At 40.0% G+C, this 25,073-nt stretch overlaps 1 protein-coding gene across 2 annotated transcripts in view; it reads right to left on the bottom strand.

The window, feature by feature from the left end:
• Positions 1 to 25,073, bottom strand: part of mgll (monoglyceride lipase) — a 58,047-nt gene that overhangs the window by 19,035 nt on the left and 13,939 nt on the right. For both annotated transcript variants that reach the window (XM_061736735.1, XM_061736734.1), the window contains 2 exons: positions 16,898 to 17,004; positions 10,540 to 10,676 (listed from right to left, as the gene is read on the bottom strand). In XM_061736735.1, the coding sequence (XP_061592719.1) occupies positions 10,540 to 10,676; positions 16,898 to 17,004 (244 nt within the window). The remainder of the gene's footprint in view (positions 1 to 10,539; positions 10,677 to 16,897; positions 17,005 to 25,073) is intronic.

The following is a 25,073-nucleotide window of genomic DNA, read 5'->3' as shown; positions in this document are numbered from 1 at the left end:
CCAATTCATCTTGACAAAAATCACTTCATTTAAAAGTTTTATATGAATTTGTGTACACACCATTCTTAATGTTTGAACTACTGCAATAGATATTCTTTTTTTTATTATTTTAAAATTGACCTGTTGAAAATCCTTATTCGTCATTGACCCGACTACAAAGGAGGCTTCTTAAGTACTCTTCAGAAACCTAGGAATGACATCCTGAGGGGTTTGTCTTGTTGTTTTTATTCAGTCTATGCTCCAAAACACTAAAGCAGGCACAGCGAGTGTCCGGGTAGCACCAGTAGAACATTCATCATGTTTATTGTGCATGAAAAACACTATATAGAACTCCAGAATGCCTCAAATTAGGAAAAACAGTGACAACAAATTTAAGGAACTGCTGCCTGAGTTTTGGCTAAATACAACATTTCTCAGTACAACTGTACAGGCTGCTGTCACAATGAAATGTTTCATAAAAGAGTGATCTAGAGATCTAAATATCAAGTGATTTATTAGTTAACATCAATTTGAAGAAAAAACAAAAATCTTCTCAAAATGCCTAATGGGTTTCAGGCGTGTCCAACCGGGAGAAAACGGTAAGGCAGAGCCAGGATACAGAGAGGGTGAAGGTTAATGGATGGATGAAAAAGAAAAACATGACATAAATGATCATCACTGCTGAAGTAGCACACTGGGAAAGACTCCACATGGGGGAGCAGCGTCTGGCGATGGCCCTAACCCGCGACCCGTGACTTGGAGCAGCCGGTTGTAGATGGGAAGTAGAGGCTTGAGGACCTGAATTATCCCATTTGGTAGAAATTAGTCTGACTAGTGCTATTTTAATGGCATAAAGGTCTATCATAACTCACATCTTGTCTCTCCTGGAGTGTTGCAAATGGGGAAAGAAACACAGTTTGTGTCTGAGAGCAGTATTGAAAGGGACCTTTTTACCCCCACAAAGCGACACCATTCCCTGAGATTTTTTATCTAATGTCATGCTTTGGTCAAAATACCTCAGAGATACAGTACAGCTCAATTTTCAACCATATCTTTATATCCTTGTTCAGAGCAGCTGTTTTTTGGTTTAGGTAACAGTTTGGGTTTTTTGGCACAGTTTCTGTACAGGAAAATCTGTACTCAGAAAATTAGAATATTGTGATAAAGTTCTTTATTTTCTGTAATGCAATTAAAAAAAACAAAAATGTCATACATTCTGGATTCATTACAAATCAACTGAAATATTGCAAGCCTTTTATTATTTTAATATTGCTGATTATGGCTTACAGTTTAAGATTAAGATTCCCAGAATATTCTAATTTTTTGAGATAGGATATTTGAGTTTTCTTAAGCTGTAAACCATGATCAGCAATATTAAAATAATAAAAGGCTTGCAATATTTCAGTTGATTTGTAATGAATCCAGAATGTCTGACATTTTTGCATTACAGAAAATAAAGGACTTTATCACAATATTCTAATTTTCTGAGACAGTCCTGTATATCAGTTTTTGATTTGCTCATCAGCAATCAAATATATAATCTCAAGTATACTTTTCCCATACTATATCTCCTCTGATCTATTCTATATTCCACTAAAACTGAGGCACCTTTTTGTTGAGGAGCCCTAATGTTCAACAAAAATGTTGCTAGAGGTCGAGCTCAAATTCAGTTCTTCTAGATTATAAATTGGGTTCCATGGGGGTCATTTAAAAAAAAGCAAAGCATGATAAAAGAAATGACCTTCCATTAAAGTGGCTTCATCATGTCAAGATACTGAATGTGTGAATGAGTACGGAGAGAGGTAGAGCTGAGTAAAGAGACCCTGAACAGTGATGAACTCTTACATAAAACGTTGGCACTTAGTAAGTAGGACAAGTGAGCCTCAATCAAAAATACTTCAGGAGGGGAGAAAACGTGAGAAAAGCTTTTTTCAGCGTTCCCATGAGCTCATGCAAGCACAAACTACTGAAACTGGCTAACTGCTTAACCACGCAAGATGCAGCGAAAACAGGAAAAACTGTGCTTTCAACCTGTCTCTCATATGATAAATCCCCTGTGTGTCAGAAATGTGTTGCATTTTCTAAAATGTTGTTCGCGTTCGTCTTGACGAAATGGATCAAAAAAGCCAGTGGGACAAATTTGAGGATGTCATAAGGGCAGAATGGCTTACAAGCTGTCCGGACATCTGGACGGACCTGTTTTTTTTTTTTTTCTAATTATAGCACTTGTCACAAGAAATTGAGGTTGGTAGGTCAATAGCTTTGCAGAAATTCATGTGCAATTTTCTTGAAATTATAACATGCAGGGACAACATTTTACACCATTTAAATCAGCACAGTGAAATGAAAAACCAGTGTCGGTACAAAAGACACTGTGGTTCCTTTTCTTGGTTCTTGAAGGTATTCTACTTCCAGCAGTGAGGGAGTCTAAAGGGTTTGAACTGTGGAAGCCTTCTGGGTGGATGGTGAGAAAATATTCATGAACCTAAAAGGAAATCCAGGTGCCTTGATTCAAACCTTTGAGAATTACTGTGACCAGGATGACTGAGAGTCCACCATCCTTGTTGAAGACATGACTAAAAACAAAGGGTTGGAAAAACCTATTCAAATCTACAGCCCACTTAAGAATCATACTTTTGTTCCCATTACCCATGATTGATGAAAATCTCACTTGGAAAAATCATATTGCACTCATCTCGAACAAGATTGCAAAAAATATTGGAGTAATCAGACGTATAAGGCATCTATTACCAAGAAAAATCTGTATTCATTTATATTATACTATGATTTATCCTTATATTTCATATTGCAATGTCATTTGGGCAAGTACCTTCAGGAGCAACCTCAACTGTATCTTAATCCTGCAAAAACGTTTTATCAAAATGATTACATTCTCCAATAGACTTACTAGATCCACCCCATTGTTCCAATCCCTTAGTATTCTCCCTATTTCTGCTGTAAATGTTTTCCAGATTTGTCTTTTTGTCTCCCAATCCATCCACAAGCTACTTCCAACCTGTTTTCATTCTTTATTTCAATTCAATTCCCAAATTCATCACTTTAATACTAGGTCTGCAAACAATCTCCATCTCACCTTTTTCAGGACTACTTTTTCTCAATTTTCAGTTAGGTTCAGAGGTTCCTCTTTGAACACCTTACCACTCAGTATTAGAGAACGCTCGAGCACAAATAATTTCAAAAAACAAATCACAACTTTTTTGCTAACCCAGCTTAGCAAAGCTTAACAACTAATTTCCAGAACTTCTCTGCACACCCTCATCAGATTCCTGTTTTTCTAGTAATTTAGCTTATTCTCCTTAGTTGTCCTATGTTTTACATATCTCTGTAAATATTGTTTGTTTCATTATAGGAGGACCACTCAACAAGCCCTTATGGGTTTTTTGGGTTCCTCCTGCACATTTTTTTCTGTTACATTGTATTTCTTTTTTTTTTGTTGTTGTTTCCTTTTTTTCGACATACTGTTTGTCAGAATTTTTGGAGGTTGTATACTTTTTTATGTGCAAATAAACTAAATAAACTAAATAAATAAACCATGCCTTTAAGTATCTTACTGAACAAAAACTCACTGATCCAATACATTCAAACTTAATCTGCAGATCCTCCAGACAGCTGGCAGCCGTGCAGGTGATGTATGACAGTGGGACATCTCTGTCTACTGTAATTATTTTGGATTCTGTTAACTACATCACGCTCTCCTCAGGATGTTATCTTGAAGCACCGCATGCAGTTTCTGCGTCACCCAGGCTGGTTTATAAAGAGATTCATACAAACAGAGGAGCAGAGGAACAGGCTAATGGAAACAGGATGTAGCGTTTCAACCCTGGGAAGCTAGGAAATGAGGCCTGTAAAAACACTGACACAACACTGCATCTGGGATATGTTTCCCTAACACAGAGGCTAGGTTTCATTTGTTTCTATGAAAAAGAAATTGAAGACAGGAAATGAATGGAACAGAAAGGCCAAAGGAGGGAAAAACCAAGTGAAAGGATTGCTTACAAACGCTACAAGTCACAGGTGGACTGACATCATGATGTCCGCAGAGCAGAGGAGAAGGAACTGATGGAATGTAAATGTTGATGGGATAAAGCAAAAGTAAGGAATAAGAGAGAAACACGAGGAGAGAGTTTATAAAAAAAAACATGGAGAAAGTAGTAAATGAAGAAAAATACTGTCCTAAAGAGTGTCTTAATATTTGCAAAGTCTAATGTCTAAACATAGTCTGTCTCTCATCTCAAATAGGACTTGGAGAAGGCTTATGAATGTGATCATTGTGGGAGGTCCTTTAGGAGTTTGACTAATGTTGTTCTTTGCTACGGGCCATTAAGCCCCTCTACTACCAAAGTAGGAGCTTGACTCGCTCTGCTGACCATCAGTCCAACTCAGCCGGTGGGCATTGGACTGTTGTCAGCACCTCTGTTCATAACCTCTATGAGCCACATTTCTAGGTCCAGCCAAGGATGAGAGGGTTTCCACATGGTATGCTGAGATTTACAACTCTACTTTGTGCAGTTGATGGGTCTCTGTTGATTTTATTGAGTCAAGTCATCCAGGCAGCATGCACTGGAGCAGTTTGCAACCAAGTGTGAAGGTGCCAGGATGAGAATTAGCACTTATATTATTAGTAGCCTAGCCGGCTGTACTCATTCACATTGCGAAAGCTCTCTGGTGAAATGGATCTGGTAACGCTCCCATTCACAGTCATTTCCAATGGTATCAAAAGTATCAAACCTTTCACAACGGTGCAAAACAGACCATTTGTTTTTCTTTTATGGAAAAGAATTAGGTTGCCTGGCAAGGCTATTATTTTACCACTTTCAATAACAAATCCTGTTTATTTACCAGTTTGCAATACTAGGGATAAATATACATAATATATATATAAATATACCCTTCAGCCAGACCTTTACATACTGTTGAAAAAATTCTAGCTAACATTCAAACTCACGTGTACAATAAATGATTCTAATATCATGACATTTTAAGAATACATATTTTTATTAATTGCTCACTTGTGATTATTGTTCCAACAATTTTATCATACATGACTGCAGCCCTCTACATCGTCACGGACAGCCAGGAGTTCCTTAACTGTATCATCATTTCAGTTTCTAGTCTTTAAAAGATTGTGAGCCGTGCCCGAGTTGTAAACCATTTCCACTTTACCGGAGCACCCCAGGGCTGTGTTTTATCACCACTTTTATTTGTTTTATATACTAATGCTACACGTCATCAGGTTTGCTGATGACACTGTTATCCTGTATCTAGCTATAACGGACCAGTAGTGACAGACTTTTTTAGACGCAGAATACGTCTTTTTTAAACATCAGTGTGGCAAAAACTAAGGCGACGTAAAGAATCCTCGCTGTGCCTGCAAGTGAAGAATCCTGAAATCATCTTTCCTGCCATTGTTAATTAATCAGTTGAAGTTGTCAGCCAGTACAATAATATTTGGGCATTTTAACTGACAGACATCAAGATGACCTTTGAGCCTTAGTATGTGCAAAAATTTAATATTTTTACTGCAAGCTTCGTAAGTTTAATGTTGATATCACAGTTTTGAAAATATTTTGTCCTTGTTTCATTGAATCTGTGCCTACTTTTTCATTTTTCCACTGGTATGGATTAGTCAAAAGGGAGAAAGTGCTTCAAGGCCTTGTTAAAATATGTGCCAAGGTTGCAGGCACAACATCCACTTTAAGTGTTTGTGCTGCTTCCTTCCAGACACGGATACAGTGTAACAGGCGGAATAACTCATTTGTTTCTGTTCCTGTCCGCCTCTGTAATAACTTGAAGCATTTGTTTTTCCCCTCTTTTTTGTACTACAGTATATTTTCCTGTCTATAATTGTTATGATCATTGTCTTTTTGTACTGCTGGCTATAAAACAAATTGCCCCATAATAAAAACAATAGATAGAAGATAATAAAGACACTCTAGTTGCTTGTTCTTGAGAGCATCACTCTGGTTATTGGCTTATTACAGTCCCCTGATGTATGTTTAATTTCTTAAATGAATTATACTTCAATATGAGTTGATAAGAAAGGAAAGCTTTGAAGTTACTGAAACACATTAAGCACTGAGTCTGTGAGAGTGTCCGTCAAAGGCTACAAAGCTTTTCCTAAAAAGCATGGATACTGTGTTTTTTTCCCCCCACAGCATGTTTTTCTCCATAAAGCTCATCATATCTGCAGAAAATCCATTTTCAATGTTGAATACCACATGTCACCCAATCATTGCTGTGCTAGGAGATAACTGTGCACCGTATTTGTCATGACAAAGCAGAGCTGGGATGAATTTTCTGTTCTCCACTGCGCTCTCTGCTTTACTGTATACACATTTTCAGGTGTGACTTATAAGCAGAGCTGGGTAGAGGAGCCAAAAATTGTACTCAAGTAAAAGTACTGTTACTTCAGAATAATATGACTCAAGTAGAAGTAAAAAGTATCATCCAAATAATTACTTGAGTAAAAGTAAAAAAGTACTTGGTGAAAAAACTATTCAAGTACTGAGTAACTGTTGAGTAACGTCTGATTTATTTTTTTAACACAACCATTCAAGCAGACAAAAGTACAAAATAATCATCTTCAGGCAAATTAAATCAATAAAATAATAAAATACATTAAAATTAATAAAAATAGCTTAAATTAAAATAATCTTAAAGTAAATTCAAGTACTTTAATAAATAATAAAATTAAAAAAAATTTAAAAATTAAAAAAGAATTAAACACAAGTAGCACAAAATTTCAATTCTTTGTACTTTTCTTTTTTAACCAGGCAGAACTAGAACAAGCCCATGAACTCATAGAAACTGTGTGTGTGTGTTTGAGTCTGTGTATATGTGACAAAACATGCAAAAACAAACATTTTTCCCAAAGAATCACCCAGTGATGTCATGAGATTGACGCGTACGCGGATAAAAGGGATAAAAGGGATAAAAGAAAAGTAACAAACTCAACGTGGCCTAATGTAGCGGAGTAAGAGTAACAGTTTCTTCTTCACAAATCTACTCAAGTAAAAGTAAAAAGTATAGTGATTCAAAACTACTCCTAAAAGTACAACATTTCCCAAAACTTATTCAAGTCGTTACTACCCACCTCTGCTTATAAGATGACTAGTAACAGTGTCTGAATTCACAGCAAGCATAAAATGGTCCCGACTTGTACAGGGGGTTCTGGCTCCGATATGCAAGCAAGTATCTCTCGTTCTTCTTTTCTTTTGACCACATACGCAGCTTCTTTCAAAACCACGATAGAGTGTGATAGTGGGCTCAGAGATGAATGCATAAAAAAGTGAAGGTTTCGGTTGCAGATGTGCACATTCTGAGCAGTTTATACTTTACATACAACAAGTTCAGTGAAGTGCAGATTGACCCAACCTACAAACACTGACAGAATCCAGCCGTTACATAACGAGTCATGTTTGTGGTCTGTTAGCTGAACTCAGAATTAGTGGGTCACAGAGCACAACAATGAGAGGTTGTGATGTTTGATGCAGCTGTGAATAACTGACTAAATCAGTCCCTTTAAAATAGTTCAGCTGCTGGCTTTAACATCTTTTCTGGTTCAATCTTTCACAAAGTTAACCTGAGGGTGATTTCATTCATTTTTTCTGCACTGTATTAAGCTTCATCACAATTTAAAGTAAAACTACTTGAACCCCTGAGGGAATTAAAAAGTAGCCAAAGTAAATGGAGAATGAATTCCTTCTGCTTTAGAAGCCAGGTTTTTCAGCTTTGCATAATCGGTGAGTTTCAGGCTCGTCACCAGTCCTGAAGGACTCGAGTATCTGGGGCTTCGCTGACCTAGAGGCTCTTCCTATGACTCAACGTTTGAGTTGTTGAAATGAACAGAAGGACCCACAAATGAAACCTCAGAGTCCTGTTGCCTTGTGTTTAGGGAGTTAAGATTAACCCGATTTCGATGATATTGAGAATAAGCACATACTTAAACCTTCTTTAATGTATAAAACCAGGTGTAACTCGCAAAATATTACACTTTGTCAACAATCTGTTGTTAATCAGACAAACAGCTTCTCGTTTAAAGAACGTGAGGAAAAGACTCAACTACAACAGTTTTGAACTGAGCTGTCGTTGCGATTACCACTGATACAATGAGGCTTTCATAAAAACTAGTAATCTGAGAAAGAAACTGTGAAACTCATCACAAGCTTCACTAGCCTTTCTCACTAATGTAAAATCTAGAAAAAGTGGGATTTTTTAAAATTTCAAAGGCATTATTTTCAGAGAAAAAAAAGGAAACAAACAAAAAACGTATTAGCTTAGCTAAGCCCAAAAAAGTATATGAAGGGGTTGGGACACAGACTGATGCGTTTTAGGGCTGGGCGATATGTCGTGATTTTAAGATATATCGATATTTTTTCAAATGCGATATGGTACGATACAATATTGTTTATATTGATTAAAAAAAAAATGTTTTTATGATTTTGATTTTGATTTTATAGCTTATTTTGTGACAAATTGACTTGAATGTTTTATTTGAGATTTGCACAAATGTTTTGTTATTTGCACAACTGTCAACCTCAGTGAAAAAGTCTGCCTGTTACTGTCTACATTGTATTAATTGCACAGTGTATTTTAATTTAATTGTTATGCAGGAAAGGGATATTTGTTTTATTTTATTCAAGAAGCATTTTTATTCTATATATGCAGGCAGTTTATTTTTATTTCATTTGTTTTATACATGTTGATATTGTGCAGACCTCTGTTAATAAAGGAACCTGTGTGACATTTGGCACGAGGCTTTGTATTAAAACTGACTGTTTTTTTAAGGGTTTGCCTCAGAAAAAAATGAAGCTAACAGAGATGCTATGCTATAATGCTTTGGGGGAAACCCCAATTATGGCACAGAAAAAATATCGATATATATCGAGTATCGCCATTCAGCTAGAAAATATCGAGATATGACTTTTGGTCCATATCGCCCAGCCATATCGCCCAGTGCGTGTCAAGATGAAACCGCTGACATTATATAAAGGACAATAAAAATGTAATGTGTTACTATTGTTAGATTAAACTTTGTTTGTTTAGATTGTTTTTGTTAGGTTAACCAACCACTAGCTGTGGCTTGAAACCGAATTTATAGGTAACCTACCAAAGGAACAAACAGTTATATGACAGCCGGTCTGAACATTTGATGGACTCCTGAACTTTGGCTGAAGATTACAGTAAATAGTTTGAGCTTATTTTTTCAAATGTATTCTCTCCTTCTGCCACCCCCCCCTCCCACTGCTTACTATGTGAAATGATGCGCCAAACAAGTGTGAAAGACTATAAAAGTGTACTAGAACATGAGTGAAATGTAGTACTAATGTCCATTACTAAATGGTGCGCGCGACAGACTGGATTGGAGAGTTGAGACTGACCAAGACTGGTCGGTACTGGGGTTAAACCCTAATTTGTATAATCCTAAACAGCAACCAGCAGGTTTCCAAAGGGGTTTATTGCCATTAAAAGCAAGAATAGAGCAGAACGAAATAAAAAAAAATGTCAAAGATACATAAAAAATGCAGCAGTGCTTGTAATTTTAAAGCCATTTTGAAACTGTAGTGTGTCTGTGTCAGAGCCAGTATCGGGGTGTGACACGCTCCAAAGTCTCGGGGCAGCGACTGTAAAAGAACATGATCGCCCCACTGTTTGTTACCGCGACCTTTGGAACTTCTAAAATACGCTGCCTGGGCGACTAACCACCTGCTACTCTCGCAGACTTTTATAATCTCATCCACATAATAGTTTTTGTCTTAACTGAAGTCTCAATGTAAACTGAGACACCGAGTGAGGGTCAGGTAGAAGGTGATGATATTCGCTGGGGATTGTCTTTGTTACTAAGCAGTGTCAGATTGCCATTGAGCAGGTTAGTTCACCTGTCATTTACTCTGTTGGAGGTTTAGTCTTTGCAGCAGCAGCTGCGAGCTTTGGGGAATGTGTCACTGTGTAAAAGGAGGTCAGTGAAACCAGGCAAACCTCCCCTGTGGATGACGTGACATTTACCCCTCGCAGAAATCGAGTATGTGACGCTGTTATCAAGCCAAAACAAATAAAATACATCATTTGGAGGGAGAAAATCACAGACAGTGGCACTCTCCTTTGGTAAAATAACTCCTGGCGCTATTATCAAACCGGCCCGATTCTTTTGCCGGTTTATCCATATCACATTCAGTTTTAAGCAGAGCGACATGTGATCTGGTGTTACTAAATGACAAAAATTGAAGTCAATCTCCTAAAATTGTGAGGTTTTTCATTTATATTTTCAGCCACCCTAGAGTTGCAAGCGGTTGCTTCTCTCTGCACTTGTCAAGTGCACATGCACGGGAGGCCCAAACATATTATGTAACCTCACAGAAAACAGAGCAGGCAAACAAACCTGAGCAAGACCAATTGCTTCACTATCCCCACCACTATTATCTGAAATAGGGTTATGTGACAGAAAACAAAACAAAACTCAAAAGATATTATTTTCCACCAAAAACAAACCACTGAGTGGTTTATTCACGTTGCTGAAGCAGATGATGGAACGCTCCCTACCATGGAGTGGCCCACGATGAAGATGGGAAGGTCGGGGTGGCGGGACTTCATCAGGTCGATGTGCTGCAGAGAATCCCTGATGTAAACCTGAAAGTCCTTGATGTTCATCCTGTCCCCTTCGCTCCGACCATGACCAACTGTGCAAGAAAAGAAGGTAGAAGAGGAAAGTGGGGTGTTACAACCGATAAAATGTGCGACTATTCTAGAAAGAATTCAAGTGGATTAAAAGTAACTTTTGAATCTCCTGTTGTTTTCTTGATGCTCAGCTCCAGACATGTGATCCATGCCCCATTTTGTACCATTTAAACAGTCAGGGGCTTAAATGGAGGATTATTGAGGCGTAGCATCATCATGGATGGGGGGAAAAGATTCAGAGGAACCAGAAAGGGACAATAATGAGAGAGAATGCTGATGAAAGAAAACAGAAAATGATCAAGGGCAAAACAGGGAGCTGCTGACAAATAAATTGACTCTACAGATTTAAAAAAAGAGGAACAGCAACCCAAAGGAGGAGAGAAACAAGAAAAGGAAGTAACAGAAATGGGAAATGGGAAAAAAAGAGGTAAAGAAATAAATGATTAAAGAGAAAGGAGCAGAAGAAGTTAACAGAGCCAGAAGACATTATAAAAATGCCAAACGACAGATGGAGAGGAGGTAAAAATATATGAATATGTATGTACGTATAAATACATACACATGTGCTCCTCAAGCTCTCTCTGAAGCAACTGAAAGACGAAGCAGGCTGCCATGGCAACCACAGAACCAATTACACCAGCTCTTCAAACGTGCCGCTCACACCTTCTCACGTTTGCTTTGCAAATGTAGATGGACCTGAATTTAGAAATGTTGATGTCCTGCACGCATGCATGCAGATAAGACCATCTTCTCTTTCTGTGTATTGATCATCAGCACAATAACATGACAGTGAAAGGTAATCAATATCCACTGGCTGTGACTGTGAGTGAAGAAGCCCTGCAACCCCCCGGCCACCGCAGGAACTTAATAATTCAAACAAATGAAGCACAAAGACATATAAACGCTGCAGGAAGTTGATCCACTGCTACAAGCTCGTTAAAGCTGCAGAAGCCAATACAAGTTTGGAAATAAACATGTATTTTTGCTTTCATTATAATACATTCCATAAGTGATGGAAATACAATGTAAGCAGGAAGTGCCCCAGCTACATAATCTAATTATTCACATATTTTGAAAAGCCTGTTGAGTAAGTACTCGTGGTTTTTAACTACAGAGAAACCTCAGCTCATTTGGTCTCACTGTAATTATCAGTAAATGAAGAAGAGTCTACTTGTTGCCGTGTTAGCCCTTTAATGTGATGCAATTGATGCAAAAATAAAAACAAAGTTAAGCTGAGGGCATCATGTGAACCTCTGTGTTCATTGGTGTTCACGCCATGTGGCTAAAACCACATCTGGGCCGCTCTAGGGTTCTGCTGTTGTCTTGGCCAACCGAATCCCACGAGAAACTACAGTAAAGGTCCATTTGTTTGGTTAGCTGTTCAAGCCAGGCGTCCTAGCGTTTGGTGTACGCTGCCGAACACAGTTCCAAGCTCCGGTCTGGATCGTACCAGGTAAGTTCTTCAAAAGTTGAAGGAAGGGCAGTAGCAACATGGTCGTTGGATCAGTGACGCATGTTCTGTCGTTACGCTGTTTTTATTATCAGAGTAGTGTTCGGTCGTGTGACCCAAGCTAACGCTGTGGTTTTGCCTAGCATTGTTTTGTTATCAAGACCCTGTGTTCAGCTTACGCGTCACGACGGGCTGACTGTTCGCAAGCTCATCCCCGCAGCTTGTGCACGTGTAAGGACGAGCTGTTGGCTATGGCTGCTACCTCCACGAAAGGGTTGGACAAAAAAAGCTAAGGAGGTTGTATCCCGCCCGCGCCCCCGTCGTGCAGGACTCCCATTTCAGGCAGGGATCCTCACTCGATTTGCATTGCATGCATGGGCGCTAAACAGGCCCAGACTTTGTTGGTAATCCCGCAGGAAAGTCCGCACTGCTCTACGATACCTTGAAAGAAGATTGAGAGAGGCAGACATTGCACGAAGATCACTTCCATCTATAAATAATATGAACTTCTAACTGTCAGGGTTTGACATTTCCCCCAGTTTTTGAGTTTCAGTTCTGTCCCTCCTGTTTCCCATCTGCCCTGATTGTCTGCACCTGTGTCTCGTTATCCCCTGTGTATATCTAGTCTTGTCTTTCCCCTGCTCCCGGCTGGTCCGTACTGTTTGCTCCCTCCATGTTCTCCTCGTCAGTTTTGTTGTTCATGTTCCTGGTGCTACTTTGATCCTGCTCAGCAGCGCTTTTGGTTTTGGTTTTTGTTCAATAAAACCAGTTTTTGGAACTCCTGCCTCCTGCTCTCCTGCGTTTGGGTCCTCAACAAACCGTATTCGTGACACTAATGGCCCTTTTCCACTAGTATCTACTCAGCTCGCTTCTACCCGCCACGCCCCCGTCTTGCGCTTTTCCACCACGGGCCAAGGCGGGCCGCGCCGCGCCAAGCAGATACTTTTTCTGTAACCATTCTGCCGAGGTTCTAACCGGGCTGAGCCGGCACTATATCTGACGTCATCACATTACAGGCAGCTGATTGGTCGGGGGGCGGGGCCGCCAGACGTTTGAATCAGGAAGCGGGAGTCAGCGCGAGAACGGCTCGCGGCGATTTTATTATACAGCGCAAACGTCTGTCTGATGATCCAACTCTGAGGTGCAGATGTTCATAAACCTGGAAAACCTGGATAAACGATCTTCCACCAGGAGCTCTGTTTTACTCTCAGCCGCTCGCAGCTCCAGCTGATTTCTGATCAGCGCCGACATGAACAAAGCGGTTGCGCAATCGAGTACGTCACAGCAACTTCACCCCAACCTGCCCACTTCTCACCTGGCTGTGGAAAAACAAACGGGGACAAAACGGGTAGAGGCGGGTAGAGGCGTGACGAGCCGAGTCGGGCTGAGTAAGTACTAGTGGAAAAGCACCATAATAGATGCAGTGTCTGCCGTTCATTTAGAACGAAGTACACATGAAACAGAACAGTATCAAGGCCGTTTATGTGTGTCTCTGCGTACATGTTAGTGAGAGAAAACTGGTATCTACAGGGACTTGTTCCAGTTTTGTATTTCTCATTTAACAGAGAAACATTTTGCCATCAGTGCACAAACAGCTCCTGTGTGAGGAGCCTCACTTATTCACTCTTTCATTGTCTCTGTCAGCGGTTCATTGAAACCATCACCGCTGGAAATATTTCCACGGTTGACAGTTCATTACTCTGGTATCCCAGACCCGGTCTCTCTCTGCTTAACTATTTGGCCTGCAGAATAGTATTCTGACTGCTGTGGGGCTCTCATGCATGTCACATGGCTCCACACATTCCTGCTGTATCAAAGATCTTGATGATACAACTATAAATGGTAAATGATCAGCATCAATCCAGCGCCCGATTAACCTTGACCGTCTTGCCATGTGCGTACTTGTTTCTCTTTGTGTTCTTGTGAAACATCACAAGTCACAGTTGAACTACTGTTGCAATTCAACGTCTGGATCTTGACAAGTACAGTCAAAATCAGCGCATCCAATCCAGCCGAGACATGCTGCAGTCCTTACATGGAAGGGTATTTCGCTTTAGCAGGCAGAAGTAATAGTGAAAGAGAAAGGAAGGAAAAATAAAGTGATAAGATGCTTTCATGAGGAAAATGTTAAAGGAGCATGAGGCAAGAATAAGAAATGAGACTCATTAGCGCCACGACGACCGTCGGGGGTACTGCAGCCAACAGCGAAGCCGGCACGGGAGAACGGGGAGAACGCGCATGCAGCGTCATGTGATGTCACATCCGCAGGACAGCGCGGGAAATTCCGGTCCGGAATTGCAGCACATTTTGCAGCACACAGCCTGTTCAAGGCAAAGGAGAGATACACTAGAGGGCTCATTCTTTTTGGTTTGGAACGCTTCATCTGACATTATTACTAGAAAACTTAAAATATATACGCATTTTTTTTCATAAATCCTGCCTCATGCTCCTTTAAGAAAGAGAAGAAGAACGCTACCCAGCAGACCAACCACATTTGCTGCTGTCTGATCTGACCAAACAGACCCAGTGCCATCCATCAAACTTCTGGGTTGACTCAAGTTGCAGTTCCTCTACTGACCACTAGAGGCTGGCTGCAAAAGCTAGTCAATCTCCATTGACTTCCATGATAAAATGTCCAACTTGAGAAATAAACATATTTAGAGCCTGGTAGACTCAGGAGGTGTGCTTGTTAAAGACGAACGGTGCAGTCCTGGACATTCCCAGAATCCATCAGGGCTGATGAAATGCTTGGCGGCTTTTTATTTACTGCTCCATTTCAGGAGTTTCCCACGATGCAATATAACTTTTATTTCTTGCTTTTTATTTGTCTTTAATGTTCAAGTATTGCTTTTATGTAAAGCACTTTGAACTGTCTCGTAAATTAAATGTGTGATTCATTTAAACTTGCCTTGTCTTGAGAGAGTTCACCTGCTTTACCTGTTGATCCTGCATATGATGTCATCACCAACTGTTTCCTGGAGACAAACACAGCACCCTCTATCTATTTGTGAAGATCACTAAGGATTTCAACCACACCTACCAAGCAGCTGTTTCTCACCTTACGTTTAATTTAATTTGAACTCGATACACTCCAACAACATAACTTGAGGTTGGGGATCAATAAAGTATTTTTCAATGTATTTTTTTCAGCTCCATAAAATACATTTCAATGAAAAATCGCCTGAGTCCCCGCCCCTGTTGACTGGAATGTCACAGCAACCAAATGTTAGATCCAGTCCATTGGAAAGGCAGTCATGCATCTCCCTGACGTTGCTGCATAATTAGAGACGAGCCGGCGGTCCAGTATGAAATAAGTCAGGAGTTATAGAGGCAATGAAAGACCACGAGAGAGGAATGTCATTGAAATATGTACTCAAAGGCTTCTGAAGTGATCCGAGTAGTCCCGGAATACTTCCCAGGATGCTTTTATGTTCAGATGATGAGGAGAATGTGGACACAAATGTCTCAGATCATCTTCAGATGTGTTCTGAGTGATCAGACCTGAATTTGTCCTGGAATGCGTTCAGACCTGGCGTTAATGTTGTCCACTTGTGATTGGACTTTTGAGGAAACATTTTAACGCCAGGTCTGACCGGGATCTATCTGCTATGTGTCTTGTCCAACCAATTACACAAACAAACACACACTAGGGATGGGCGGTATGGACTAAAATGTATCATGATAATTTCTGGCATTTATCCCGATAACGATAAAAATGACGATAAAAAAAAATACCAATTCAACTCCACCTTTGTAACTATAAATCTATCGCTCTCAGATCCGCCATGTTTGTTACACAAAAACGTCATCAACTGGAATTTATCCTTCTTTCTTTCTTTCTTTCTTTCTTTCTTTCTTTCTTTCTTTCTTTCTTTCTTTCTTTCTTTCTTTCTTTCTTTCTTTCTTTCTTTCTTTCTTTCTTTCTGGCTCATTTCCTTCCTTCCTTCCTTCCTTCCTTCCTTCCTTCCTTCCTTCCTTCCTTCCTTCCTTCCTTCCTTCCTTCCTTTTTCCCTTCCTTCCTTCTTTCCTCCTGCTCTCTCCTTCCTTCTTCCCTTCCTCTTTTCTCCCTTCCTTCCTTCTTTCCTTGTTTTCTCCCCTCCTTCCTTCCTTCCTTCCTTCCTTCCTTCCTTCCTTCCTTCCTTCCTTCCTTCCTTCCTTCCTTCCTCCTGCTATCTCCTTCCTTCTTCCCTTCCTCTTTTCTCCCTTCCTTCCTTCTTTCCTTGTTTTCTCCCCTCCTTCCTTCCTTCCTTCCTTCCTTCCTTCCTTCCTTCCTTCCTTCCTTCCTTCCTTCCTTCCTTCCTTCCTTCCTTCCTTCCTTCCTTCCTTCCTTCCTTCCTTCCTTCCTTCCTTCCTTCCTTCACGTACGTTGTGCGTGGATTTAACACAGAACCATAAATCAGCTTTACACAAAAACGTCATCAATGGGACTTTATCGTTTTTACCGCGAGATGACAAATTCTTACCGTGGGGAATTTTTTTGACGGTATATCGTGAACGGTAAAATATCACCCATTCCTAACACACACAAGGTAAAAGTTTGGCCATCCATATCTGTTCACTTTATGAAAGTTGTCTGGTACCCAGCCCATTTACAGCCATTTCCACCAGTAAAGACAAACCTGAAGAAGCACTGGTGCAGAACAAAAGAGCCAACTAATCAATTTCATAAACAGGATTAGTTCCCTGAACAATTAAGCCTGTGCAACAGCTCTGTGTGATAAACGCTCTGAGCACAGGTGGAAATACATGCCTGCTTTGTGTCTTGTGACTCACCATGGTCATGTGCAAACACCAGCAGAGACTGTTCCTTCAGTCTCTGTGCAATCTCATCGTACGGCCCACAATGCTCCCCAGCTCCGTGAGCAATAAACACCAGAGCCCTGCAGAAGAGAGGAGAGGAAAAATGTTAATTCAGCCTCTTACAGAAGCAGAACTACACATCATTTCTTTTTATCTCATGGATGCGGAGATGCGAAAATAAACAGGAAAAGTTTGCATTTTCTGCATGGGAGTTTCCTCCTTTCATAATTACTGATAGAGTCCTGAATCCTCACGGGATGAGAAAAGAGCAGAAATGTTTACAGATTTAAAAAAAAAATGGAAGAAAATCATCTTTAAGAGAACATTAGGTTGGAGTTATTATAGAGCAGTGGTTCTCAATCCTGGTCCTCGAGTACCACTGCCCTGCATGTTTTAGATGCTACCCTGCTTCAGTGCACCGTGATACAAGTACCTGTGTCATCAACAGAACTGTGCAGACCTTGGTGACAAGCTAATTAGGACATTTAATTAGAATCAGGTGTGTTGGTGCAGGGAAACATCTAAAACATGCAGGGCAGTGGTACTCGAGGACCAGGATTGAGAACCACTGTTATAGAGGATTCTGTAATGAACTACAGTATATGCAATCTGTGCATCAGTGATTTGATTGGAGGTGCAATTGTGTGCAGGGGTTATAGAAACTGAGATGCGGGATGACGGAAAGTGGTCTATCTTTGTATACATCTATCACCCATCCAGCCCCTTGTCTACATCTACACACCCCTGCCTGCTCGACTCAGGAAAGAAGCCGGAGAAGCCAGCAAAACAAAACATTCTTAGATAAAACGACGGCAACCATGATGTTCCCGTTCCTCCTGAGAATATCCAAAAATGAAGAGCTTCAAACAGCATGAGCTTCAAACAGCAGCTTCAGTGACTCATCTTCCATCAGAAGGGTTTCAGAAAATGTATCTAGGCTGTTTTCATCAAGTACACTTATTTAAACTTCTAATTAAATAGCTTTGAAGTTATTGATCTGGTTTGAGGGAAAACAGATTCACTGAGTGATAAATGATGTCAAAGACTGCACTGCTATTTCATTTGACAAATACATGGGATGGTATTGGTTTTGCTTTATATTTATTCATGAATAGAAAAGTAGTCTTTTGTTGAATAAGCTAATATATTTGCTTTGCCTAAGTCTTCTAACTATTTACTCATGGTTGCAAAATACCCAACAAGAGTGTCCAGTTGAAGGCTTTTACTTGAACTATGTCAACAATTTTATTGTAAAATATGTGTTGCATTGTTGTTAATTATATTTTACAATTAAATAATTTCAAATCCTTCAAACACACTGTATATAAAAAGGGGGACACAGTCATGTTGTGTCAGAAGTGGTTCACAGTGCAGTTTTGTTGATGACCACAAGGGGCAGGATTCTAAACATGACTGACTCAAAAATACTCTGAATAAAGTGTCAGTTTCTCTCATGATCATTTTGATAATATTATTCCTGTCAGTGTTTGACATTCCCCCCCAGTCTTTCAGTTTGTGTTTTGCCCCACCTGTGTCCCATCTGCCCTGATTGTCTGCACCTGTGTCTCGTCATGTCTCGTTATCCCCTGAGTATATCTGGTCTTGTCATTCCCTTGTTCCTTGTCGGTCCGTATTGTGCTTCCCTCCATGTGCTCCATGAATCCTAGTTTTGTGATCCTTGTTCCTGTTAGTTTTTTTTTATCCTGCCAAGCAGCGCTTTGATTTTGTTTTTTTTGCCTCTTGCTTCTTTTGGAATAAACCCTTTTTGTTACCAACTCCTGCCTCCCGCTCTCTCTCTCTCCTGCATCTGGGTCCTCACCAAAACCTCCCTGACAATTCCCTCTCATCACTGTGATTAGGGTCCTTCTGAAAATTCATTTTATGAGTATGCTAGACCGTAGACATGACCGCCTTGACACGTGTACACCCTGGCTGGTTTGTCTGTTTGACATGACAGCTGTGTAACAGACTGTCCTTATGACCAGAGAAGCTGTGATGAAGCACGTAAAGAAAATGAATGGATGATTGTTTAGCATGGTGCTGTTGGCTTCGAAGGAATTCAGTGGGAACACCAAGGCCTTCCCAAGCCAGCCAAGTAATACCAGTGCCAGTTGCCAGTTGTCAGTGAGTCCTGGCTCTGTCCTATGGCGTCCTCCTTGCTGGAGATGCCTGAAACGCCTGCCCAGGGAGGCGTCTATAGGAGGCATCTTGACCAGATGCTCGACTGGCGCAACTGGAGCAGCGACTCTACTCCGAGTCTGTCCCAAATTCCAAAACGCTCTGTCTCTACTGGGGATTCCAGCCGCCCTGGGAAATTTCATAGATGATGGTAGGAACATACAACCAGTACTCGAGTTGTAAAAAAAAAAATCAGGGGGGGATGGTGGATTTTATCATATGGGGACAGATAATTTGTGCTGATTACAAATAATATAATATATTACAAATAATAGCACTGACCAAAACACCTGCAGAAATACTGCAGGAATGACATAGCAGCAGTTAAATGCAGCCTTCTGTAAGCTTTAAATATCCACTGGGCTTACATCAAATACATCAAAACACAACAATAAAAAACAGTTTTCTGAACTTATCAATATGCCTCTGTCCTTCACAGGATAAGTAAAATGGATCACTGCAAAAACTCAAAATCTTAACAAGAATATTTGTCTTATTTCTAGTTAAAATGTCTCATTTTAGTAGAAAAATCTCATTACACTTAAAACAAGACTCATCACTAGAAAAAACAACAATTTTCACCTGTTTCAAGTAGATTTTCACTTAAAATAAGTAGAAAAATCTGCCAGTGGAACAAGATTTTATTGCTTGTAATGAGAAGATAAATCTGGTCCCATTGGCAGATTTTTCCTCCTTATTTCAAGTGAAAATTTACTTGAAACAGGTGAAAATTGTCAAATAAGTTATTTTTCTGGTGATGACTCTAAATGTTGAAATAGCAGTAATCCCACATTCATTGATTAAATGACATAAGGGATGGAAAGGGGGGATGATTTTGGCCGTTTTTATTTCAGGGGGGATGCCATCCCCCCTCATCCCCCCTCAACTCCAGTACTGCATACAACGGATCGATCGGTAGACAAGTTACCTGGTTAACCTTGCCTTTTGGCTCAACCAATCAAAAGACAGTATCACCTCATTTTCAAGGACGTTGTATACTCATATTTTTTCAATCATTCTAAAGTAACTACAAATGTTTGGAAGTATGATCGGTGTGAATGTGAAACAAATAGCTGAAAATGGTCATCTAATGTCCACTTTAATCTAGCTGTTATCAACCAACTCCAGACGCAAACACACTGAATAATCTTTAGGAATGATTGTAAGACGGTCTACAAATCTCTGACCAGAGCTTCTTTAGCAGATTTGGTCCAATTTTGTCTGGTCTTTGGCTTACTGGGCTTACAGTTCCTAAAAAGACTCAGAGAGGCTTTTAAAATGTTTTGAGTAATTTTAGTGTTTGTTTCCTTATATAATACATTGAGCGATATGTGGTTAGTTCTTGTTGCATTTATGCATTTTACAAGTTGCTTTCAGTCTACAAAGGCCCAGTGTCCTGCTGAAACCCTGAAAAGTTCATAAATTAGCATTTAAAAGCTGCCAGCATTATCTATAATTAAATTCCATTAAGTGGGTCTGCGAGCTCAAGAAAATTTGATTTAATGTTCTAAGAAAATATTTAATATCTTTAGCTAATTAATAGTTGAGTCTCTGCCAGCTCAGATACGAGTTATTTCATCATTTATTATCTTCTCTCTGTGGATATAAAGCAGGGAAGCAGCAGTGTTCAGCAAGAAGCAACAACTGTTCTGAGAAGCCTGCAAGAGCTTCGCCACAAATGTATTCAAAGGAAGATTTAAACCGAGTGAAACAAGGACAGAGCAAGTTAAAATGTCAGGTGGTGGTGATGTGTGTGGGAGAACAGAGGTAGCTGTTCATCAGGCTTTTTTAGCAAATTTCATTCATAACACTTTTCCTCTTGTTTTTCTTTTTTAGAAAGCCGTAGCCTGAGGCTAAGACTTCCTCTGCACTCAAAATGAAGCTGGGTGTGTGAATGGTGGCCTTTGTGAAAGTACAATGTTCTGTAATACACAACCAGAGCAGATACAGTCATTCGGGTGTGATGCAAAAGGAATCCTGAACAACACGTTGCACACTGTATTTGTAATTTCCTGTATTCCTTTATTTTTCTGACATTCTCTCCATCCGACACGCTCCAAAATAACTTGTTTGTCTACTGCAGGGGTCGGCAACCCCCGACTAGAGCGCCGCCCTAGTGGCTCCTGGAGCTTTTTCAAAAATGTTTGACCTTTTTCTTTCCTTTTTCTTTTTTTTTCCTTCTTTTTTTCATCTTTTTTTTTCTTTTTTCCTTTCTCTTTTTTTCTTCCTTTTTCCTTTCCTTTTTAATCTCGTCATTTCGACTTTTTTCTCAAAGTTTTGACTTTTTTCTCAGAATTTTGACTTTTTTTATCGACATTTTGACTTTTTTCTCAACATTTTGACTTTTTTCTCAAGATTTTACTTCAACATTAATCTTGACATTTCGACTTTTTTCTCGAAGTGCATAATGAAAAAAAAATCTTTCCCCAGTTATAACTAATATAGATACATGCAGCATGTGTTGCCTTCATTCTAAGGCTGATACAAGACTCATTTTTTGTGGCTCCAAACATATTTGTTCTTTGTGTTTTTGGTCCAATACGGCTCTTTCAACATTTTGGGTTGCCGACCTCTGGTCTACTGGATATCCTCACTTTCAGTTTCTCGCTACTTTGACTGTTTCCTTTCTGTTAATGTCTACTGACATCTAGAAAAAAAGATGTGAGATGTGGGTTTTTTAAATGTATTTTTATTGGATTTGGAGCATTTGAACACTTGGAAATTTAACCTAAACAACCATCTGCAGACAAGGCACAGTATTCAGGCATCATCAGTATGCTGGCTCAGGCATATAAAAAACCCAGCCCACGTTTTCCACTTTGCTAAAAGTAGCCTTGTCAAGCTCGAGAGGCATTTGTTTGGAGCAAGTGTTACTTCAACGGGCTGACATATTTTGGCACATTTCGCCTTGACCAGTGCAAACTCTTCCATCCCTATTATGTTTTTGCAACAGAAAGAGGAGACCAGTGACACTTTCATAACTCAAATTTAACTTAAGTGGTTTCTGGATGCAGTTGAGGCTAGAGTTGGCTTTGAACATTGTTCCCTGCAAACTGGGAGTGAAGGAAGTTTTCCATTAAAATTCACAGCAATTAAAAAACAAATGTATTCATTTTCCATCTAGCGGGTAATCAAGTGAGAATAAGCTTCGTTTTTGGCAGGAAGAGTCATGTTCAGAAGTGGGTGACTTAAAAGTGGAAGCAAATGCAAATAAGTATTAAAATTCAGTCAGTGATGAGGCACATCCACCCAAAAGAATGTGTACTGTCTTTTGCCAGATTAATCCCTGCTTAGAGATGCAATGATTACCTCTCACAAACCTGAAATACTTGGAGACCTTTCACTTCTTTTTGTCCATTTTTCCCTCTTCATTTTGTCCTCGTCTCTCATGAGAACTGGCGACACACTTGTCTCTCACACAGTTTCCATCGTCGAAACAACATGGCTTATAACCAGCCTTATTAAAACACCCAGAGAGATTATGCCTCCCACTGGCTTTAACCAAAGCTACTCCAAACAACTGCAGACCCAAAACAAAACCAAAGTCCTAATCCCATTCATGCGATGCTGGTGGGCAACTGCGTGAATGGAGAACTTATTAAACTCCCACTAGTGCTCAAAATTGTCAACCTTTAAATGCAACGCTTACATGGAAACATTCCTCAGCTATGAGATCCAGGGATTTAGCTCACATTCATTAGATGAAAACATTTAAAATCTCAGCTGGTTTTTAATGGCAAGCTTTTGACTTATTTACATGCACATTTTAGTTGAGCTACGGCTATAACTCAACTAAGGCATTTAAAGGAAGGGTAAGCAATTTCAGGATGACATCAAATGAAACAAAAGGGGACTAGCTCATCCCTCTCATAACTTCTCAAGACTTTACCTCTCTCCCTGTGAGCATGATTCCTTGATTATCGGCTGGATTATTATCATTTGGGGAGACGGCCTCCCCTCACTCTGCGCATTGTGTACTCATGAGAAAACAGCTAACAGAGAGTGAGGTGATATTCTTTGTCCCACTACTAGGGCTGAACGATTTTTGAAAATAATCTAATTGTGATATTTTTCCTCAATATTGCGATTGCGATTTAATATGCGATTATTTTTTTCAAGGTCCTGTTCTCATGTATTTTTCAACTACACAAGCAATAAATCAGTCTGTTTTATAATAAACAATGCCAGATTTATTTAAAGCACAGTTTACAACAATAAAGAAAACAAATCTGTGGCTTTACCTCTTTAACATGTCTACACACGTCTGTACACACAAGTATTATGGGTCGTTCTCTGAACCCAATCGCACGACACCAAACCGGGTTAAACTTTAGCCAAAACGAGGCGTAGTTTAATAGAAAAACACAGAAAAACTCCCACAGGGAACAAAAAACCTTCCTCACAGGAAACTCAGAACTTCTTCATAAATAACTCAAAAATCACAGAGAGAAAAAAAAAACACCAGCAAACTAACAAACAAACCAACAAAGCTCACAGTGTTAACAAAACGAACCAGCAATGAAAGCCCCGCTCTTTAAGCTCTCCTCCTGATGAGATGACAGGCTGCAGGTGTGGTTTAAGGCTGATTTATGGTTCCGCGTTACACCAATGCAGAGCCTACGCCGTAGGGTACGCAGTAAGCGCACCGTACGGCGCGCGTCGCTGCGTACCCTACGGCGTAGGTTCCGCGTCAATTTAACGTGGAACCATAATTCAGGCTTCACAGTGCGACTCCACTGTCCGCCGGCGCGTGCCCGGCTCGTGCTCGGCGCCGCGCACAGCTCCTCGCCACGCCGACTCCGCGCTCATATATTTAATACATTTAATAAGCCCATATATTTATAAAGCCCCGCCTGGCCGAGCCCTAACACTGAGGCGATGGTAGATACAGTAGGTTACTCGGCACTGTTGACTTTTTTTCGCTGCCGGCAACGTGACCAGATCACGTGACTGGTCAAATCGCAGCCTTTGCGGTTAGAAAATCTTGTTTTATCACATCGCGATATTATCGCAAATGCAATTAATCGTTCAGCCCTACCCACTACACACACAAGAGAAGAACTGATTTACAGACCAAAGTACAGTATGTCAGACTCCTCCATGTTAGCATTGCACGTTTACGGTTGGCGTATTACAGCGCATACCAAAACAACGGGTGGATTGCCAGTCCATCGTAGGGTCAAATACAGACAAACAACAGCACAAGCTCAGACTCAAGCCTATGGGCAATTTCGAATCAGCAGTTAGCCAAACATACACGCATTAGGACTGTGGACCACATCCAACTTTATCTGCAAACAAAGTTCTCTAAAATAAGGAGAAGGAACATTTGCAATTTCTTAGCTCCCACTCAAGGCATGGAGTTAATTTTCTGCAAAAACACTATCCGATATTCACTCTTGCTTGGGGTTGTATTCAGGCCACTTTCTCATTTATTCCTTCCCACATCTTCCAAGATTACTTGTTAGGATTTCTTGGTCACATCTGCCATGCTGTCTCCAAATTACAATCACACACTATCATTCCCAGGTGATGGGAAGATTTGATGCACTTGGAGCAAAACAAATAAGCTAAATAAATCGGTATGACAGTAAAGTTCAGTGAGACAGATTTTAACAGATAGAGAGTTAGTGTGACAAACTAGTACGGAAAAGTGTTAGAAATGTGGAGGCTGTAAGCATGAGTCAAGGCGTGGAGAAAAAAAAAGAAATGTCAGAAAAAGAAAATTGCTGTGTTATGGAAAGATAGAAAACCCACTGTGGGCTGCCATAACACATACAGTAATATCAGGGATTTATTTCAGATATTCCTTTGTAAAATGACACGTTTTAGACTAAAAAATACAAGATACATTTTAGTCCCTTCTCCAGGTTGCACCTCTTAAAGGAGAAGTATTTTTCGTGAGGAAATGCATTCGGTGAACTGTTCAAAATCTAAAGGATATTGTGACATCAAAGAACCAGATAGGTGT

This window comes from Cololabis saira, chromosome 12 (genome assembly GCF_033807715.1).
Source record: "Cololabis saira isolate AMF1-May2022 chromosome 12, fColSai1.1, whole genome shotgun sequence".
Taxonomy (NCBI): Eukaryota; Metazoa; Chordata; class Actinopteri; order Beloniformes; family Belonidae; genus Cololabis; species Cololabis saira.
This window is presented reverse-complemented; position numbering and strand designations above follow the sequence as displayed.